Raw genomic sequence first — 6,173 nt, forward strand, 5'->3', positions numbered from 1 at the left:
AAAAAAAAAAAACGGAGTATTAAGTCAAAAAAAAAAAAAAAAAAAAAAAAACAGCCGCAATTTTTTTTTTCTTTTTTTGGTGATAAAAGTTGTAGCATGCTCTTGTGTTTGGCTCCCTTTCCTGTGTCGCCCCTAAATAAAATGAGAAGTCACCTGATTGGTAAATGAAGCGTGTGTGTGTGTGTGTGTGTGTGTGTGTGTAACCTCAGTATAAATCCAGCTCAGAGAAAACACTGAGATAGAGAAAACCAATAAACACTGAAAATAAGTCAGTGATAAAGTTGTAAAGAAGTTTAAGGGAAGATGAGGTTATATAATATGCCAAGTTTCAAACATCTAACATAACTCTGACCGAGTCACAATCTTTAAATGTAAGAATATGGCAGAACTGAAAACTACGGATGCACAATATTGTATGAAAACCTTAAGCTCTGGTCCACTGAACTTTGTCACTGCCCTGTAGAAAATGTCCTTACAACAGGCCAAATGTGTTGTGTTGGTCTATCACATACATTTTAGTTTGTGTCTGAACCTCAGGATCCCTCGTTCAGCTGCTTCCTACATTTTGGAGGATAGAGTCTGTCTGAGAAGCTTCAGCACACAGAGAGGAAGTATCCGCTTTCAGAGTCGCTCTACGCGTAATGCTGCAGTTTGATCTCCGTGCTTTCAAAGATGGACTCGTTTGGTCTCATCGCTAAGAGTCAATTTGAGAGTCTGTAGGGAGTTTGAAGAACTAAAAGGGAGTAAAAGTGTGGAGTGATCCATCATGGGTTTTTTTTTTTTATTTATTTATTTTTATTGGATCTTATTAAGGTATCTGTTAAATAATGCGAATTAAGACAAGTTAAAGAAAGTCTAGGAAAGAAGTGCTGCAACTGATGTGAGCCAGAAAAAAAACCCCCAACAAGCCTTCCAGTGTGTGAAAACCTTGTGGTTTTGTAAAGGAAAGCCCTTAAAGGAAGCCATTTCTTCCCTTCCAGTAATTAAACTTTAATATTTGTCAGATATTGGTCATTTCATCCTTTTTCCCCCCCCCACTAGTCTGAGGCTGCGTTCATGTTTTAAGACGGTCTGTTGTTCTCGTGTCTGACTCCGTCTCTGTTCGTCTGAACTTCCAGCAACAAGCCAAACCCCAACCAGCTGAGCAACAGCGTAAAGCCGGCGCTTCTAAACGGAGCAGCGGGCTCAAATGTCCCGGCACCGCCGGGCTCAACGCAGACCCCGGGTCTGGGGAGAGCCTGTGAAAGCTGCTATAGTAAGTCTACTATTATGTGTTTTAAGAAAACACAGACTCCCTCTCTTCTCTGTGGATCACATTAGATGATTATGATGGAGGAGATCATGACTTCTATCAGCTGACAAAGAAAGTGAAAGTCTGTTCTCTGTCATGCTGATGTGTGTGTGTGTGTGTGTGTGTAGCCAGCAGTTCCTACCAGTGGTACTCGTGGGGACCTCCCAACATGCAGTGTCGCCTGTGCGCTTCATGCTGGACCTACTGGAAGAAGTACGGCGGCCTGAAGATGCCCACAAGGCTGGACGGCGAGAGGCCGGGGCCCAACCGCAACACCATGGTAACGGCTGCGTTCCTGGACCGTTAATCAGAGGAAATCCTCCCGACTCGGTCCATCTAGCTGCATCTCAAACAATGGCTGGTTATTTTCCAAGTTCCGTTTAGTTTTTTTCCCCTCCCCAAACTCTCCTTTATCTGTTTTCGTTCTCCCAATTCCGCTTTGTCCATTCGACCGAATTTACGAAGTCAAAAAGTGTCGCTATGGAGTGAATGAAGTCCACAAAGAGATCCACATTTCCAGCTATTCAGGCTTCACCAGTAACAAATTAACGCTGCGGTTCAGCAGAGCACTGAATGACTTTACAAGGTGGTTAAAAGCATTTTGCTGTCATTTTTTTTTAAAGAACTCAAACTTTATGTTCAAAATAAAGAAACTCGTGTTATTTGCAGTTGAAACCAGACATTTTCATCTCGGAGACGTTTTTTTTTTGTTTTGTTTTGTTTTTCCTCGCTGTCTGAAGTTAAATCAGACTAAACTTTTCTTACTTTTAGGTTAGTTATAATTACCAAAATAATTTCTATTTGCTAAATGCCAGAAAATGTAGCAGAAAATGTTTTAATTTTAGTTGAAAACTTCTTGAATTTTACAGTGGGAGGGGGACAAAAGTGGACCGACTCCGTCTGTATTCGTGTTTCCGACGTTGCTCTTCGCTACAGGTGTCCGTCACATGTACGCCTGCGCCTGCAGTAGAGCATGCACTGCTGCTAGAAAGAAGCTGCCAGGCCTGATTCTTGCATAAAGCTTCACCTTTTTTGGCTTTTATTTCGAAGGAGTTGGCGTTTCAGTGAGTTTTGCCCGTAGCTGCAGCGGCCAAAAATACAACAGAAAACTATCAGGGTTTGTTAAATTCTCCGATCCCGTCTGTGTATTTTCAAAAATAATGGCTACTCGCAGCAGTAAAGTAACCCATCCGAGTCCAGGTGAAACAAATTGACCTCAAAGCCATGTTGGCACTTTATAGTCATTCGTTTTCAGGTCCGAGTCCTGCCTTGTCCTCTGACCGACCCGACGTTTGCCGTTCCAGAGTCCTCACGGCCTTCCTCTGCGGCACAGCGGCAGCCCCAAGTTTGCCGTCAAGACCCGGCAGGCGTTTTTCCTGCAGACCACCGGCGCCACGCGGCTGGCGCGCCGCCTCTGCGAGGACATCATCCGTCCGCGATACCTGGCCCGGCACCCGTACCTCCCCGTCAACACAGCAGCCATCAAAGCCGAGTGTAGGAGGCTTTGTGTTCCCAGCAGCCAAACTTTGGCCACATTCAAACGTTTTGTTTGTTTGTTTGTTTGGTTATTGATGAGTGTCGTTTCGCTGACTGACTTCAGGTGCTCTGAGGTTACCAGATCGGCCAAAAAAGCCTTCGCAGCTCAAACCGGTGGAGCGGAAACCTCTGGAGTCTGTGGTTCGGTACTTGGGTAAGAGGCCTGCTGTCAAGTTTGTCATGTTTCAGCTTATCTGTTGTGCATGAGAAGGTTTTGTTCTTAAAAACGAAAGTCTGGGAAAGTCTGGAATTGTCTGGGATGTTATTTCAATCTTTTCCAGGAAAAGTCCAGACTAAGAAAATACGACTGCTTCCAGACTTTATTCCCTGGCCGGTTGTCTTTCCTTCCTCTTTCTTTATTGAGCCCTTGCTTCCTCTTATCCTTCCCTCTGCCAACTTCCTTTTTTAATTGTCTTTCCTTCCTTCTTCACTCCCTTACTTGTGCCCTTTTACCATTTGGATTGTCCTTTCTTCTTTTCTTTCCCATGTCCTTCCTATAATTCCCATCTTTACTTCTTGTGTCCTTCCATTCTTCCTTGTATCCTTCCTCAATCGCGCTCTTCCTTCATCCCTGTTCTTTCTTTCTTTGCTCTTTGCGTCCTACTGCGTTTGTTCCTTCCGCTGTTTATTCCTGTTTCTCTTTTGAATGCATCTGTTGTGCATGAGTTGATTTTGTTGAAACTTTCTCAAATCCAGAGATAAATTCAGTATTTAATGTTTATTTTTTTGTTTTTTCTTCTTTTAAGATGTTTATCCGTTTGAAAGTAAAGCCTCTCATGTCTTCTTCTCTATGCTCCCTGTATGCAGAAGCACATCCCCGTCCGTCCAAGCCCAACCCGCCGCCCCGTGGCGGATCCATCTCAACAGGCAGCTTGACGCCCATAAAGTCCTCTCCCATCCTCAACAACGGCTCGCCCACCATCCTGGGCAAGCGCAGCTACGAGCAGCACAACGGCCTGGATGGTGGGTTTCACCGATTCAGGACATTCTTCCTTTTAGCCTAAACTACTGCAACCAGAACGACACCATTGAGTAACTGTAACGACCTCCGTTCTCTCATTGAAATCACTCTTTCTGCTAAAAGTTTGAGTTTAGCTCAGAGATCAACACTCGTTAGATATTTTGTTCGTTTTTGTGTTAAAAAATAGTTTATTTTTAAAAGAATTTTTTTTTTACCAGACAGTTGATGAGAAAGTTAAATTAATATCAGTCCTAACGTCTGTCATTTATGTCTTTGTTCCACTCTGTGAATTTTGGCTGAGAAATCTGAAAATCTGAAAGGGAAACTGTGAAATTTCTCATAAAGAAGATCTAGGAAGCCTTTTTTTTTTTTTTTTAAACTGTGATGTCTCACTTCATGCATCCTGAAAATCCATAAAGCCAAAGATTTGTGATCCTTAAACATGGCTTCTCTGATAAACTGTCCTCTGCATCCATTTTACAAATTAAAATAAGAGAAAAATCCATAATATAGTCAAATCAGAAAAACTGACTCTTGATAATGTTTGGTAATTTCCTTTTTTTTTTTTTTTTACTGCTGTGATCACATGAAATTAGTTGCTTTTGACGCCAGCAGGGGGCAGATAAAGGTTAGCTTTTTTCTCTCCCCCTCCAGAACTGGCAGATTGTGTGTGTGTGTGTGTGTGTTTGTGTTTGTGTTTGATATCTGCTGAATCAGCTCTCCTGCTCCGCTCCATTTGCAGGCACCAAGTCCAAAGCCCTTACTCCACAGTGGGACATTATGGCCAAACGTGTTAGCGATGCGGGACGGCCTTCGGCGTCCTTGCAGGACGAGATCCACGAACTGGACTGAACTCTCCGTGGGAACAATCTCTACTGCAAACAGCAGTGAGGTGAGACTTTGACTTCTGCTGCTGCACCACTTTGAACACCAGGGGTGATTTATTCAGTAGGTTGTCTGCTTGTTGGTGGTGTTGCAAATGTTGACTTGAGAGGCGAAAACCAAGCTGAAGATTGAACAGCTTTGCGGGCGACAAAAAGAACGCTTTTTAATCTTTATAAGGTTAGAACAGAAACTGGATATGTTCTTTGCACCAAGTTTTTGTTCATGGTTTTTGCATAAAGCTAACAAAACGATATTTCATAAGAATTGCCACATTATGTCCTACATAATCACTGGGAATACAACAGACTTGACAGCAGGCTGTCCAGAGTGCTGTATGCAAACTTATTTATGGAAAGTTAAGTGGAAGGAAAAATTGTGGTGCACATTAGCGCAGTAATTCGTGATAAACGAGCTCCACCAAGCAGCTGTAAGCCGTAATCGTCTGAATTGGCTCAAATATGCATCAATAATACTTCTGGTTCAGTTTATTTGCTAAACGTTTGCTCACTAAGGCCAAAATTCATGTGCTGATGTAATAAAATTTAAACATTAAACCACATGATTTTTAATTGACAGTATTGAAAAATTAAAGAAACAAGTCAAAAAGTATTAAAACTAATGTCACTAATCTACAAGTGACCAATTTATAGTATTCTTAATAAAATGATTCAGTGGGACAAGGCCATCAAAAATGAATTAAATATCCGTGGATTTAATCCTGTTTTTCCCGTGAGAAACTGTATTTATTTCTCCCAAATGAAGCTTGTTTCTTATCATCCTGCAGTTTATCCCATCGCACAGTAAATCATACGTGACACAGTCATGGCGTTCACCTGTGAATCCTGGGTAGTGGAAATATATGCGTCTACAATTCAACAAATTCAAAAAAAAGCTTCGGAAGTTTTAAAAACTTGGGATCCAAAAGTAAACTGAATGAAATATTACATTCGGATATTTATAGCCATGTCAGTCCGTCCCCCTGCTACTGCAAAATCTGGTTTAGTTTCACGCTTTGTATTGAGTTATTAATGATATTCAAATGCGTCCAGCTGCACATATTCTTCCCTCTGTGACGCCTCCGCCAGACGATGCTTCTGCTGCCCCCAGGTGGCCAAAGATATTTAATGGCATCTTTTTTCTCTCTCTCTCTCTCTTTTCTCGTTTTTCCAGCAGGGGGAGAAAGGAAAAGGAGAAGGCTTTCCTACCAGACCATAAGTGAGGGCAGCTGAGAGGAGACGACGGCATCGGTCACTTTTCTTTCAGTCAGTTTGTGTCTCTTTGCTGCTGGAGACCAGGCGACCGCTTCGGCAGAGGTCTCCATCTGAAGATGAGCCTGACTGTACAGGACTGTGTTTATTACTTACATTACTTGTTATTACTGTCTTTGTAATTATTGTTATTGGGGTTTTATTTTTTTATTTTGTTTGTATTTTATTTTATTTTATTTTTTACCAACTATAACTCGGTTTGTTTGTCGATCAAACGATGGAGACTTGTAAA

At 42.0% G+C, this 6,173-nt stretch overlaps 1 protein-coding gene across 2 annotated transcripts in view; it reads left to right on the top strand.

Annotated features, from left to right (window-relative positions):
* mta1 (metastasis associated 1) overlaps positions 1-6,173 on the top strand; it is a 46,898-nt gene extending 40,725 nt beyond the window's left edge. The window contains exons 12-18 of one of the 2 annotated variants that reach the window (XM_015016605.1): positions 1,119-1,255; positions 1,420-1,571; positions 2,596-2,785; positions 2,892-2,981; positions 3,635-3,790; positions 4,531-4,680; positions 5,844-6,173. In XM_015016605.1, coding sequence (XP_014872091.1) covers positions 1,119-1,255; positions 1,420-1,571; positions 2,596-2,785; positions 2,892-2,981; positions 3,635-3,790; positions 4,531-4,640 — 835 coding nt within the window. In that variant the 3' untranslated portion in view covers positions 4,641-4,680; positions 5,844-6,173. The remainder of the gene's footprint in view (positions 1-1,118; positions 1,256-1,419; positions 1,572-2,595; positions 2,786-2,891; positions 2,982-3,634; positions 3,791-4,530; positions 4,681-5,843) is intronic. The other variant, XM_015016608.1, reaches the window with a different exon arrangement.

Source organism: Poecilia latipinna, unplaced genomic scaffold, assembly GCF_001443285.1.
Source record: "Poecilia latipinna isolate Pla-1442-1.1 unplaced genomic scaffold, P_latipinna-1.0 Scaffold73, whole genome shotgun sequence".
NCBI classification, from domain to species: Eukaryota; Metazoa; Chordata; class Actinopteri; order Cyprinodontiformes; family Poeciliidae; genus Poecilia; species Poecilia latipinna.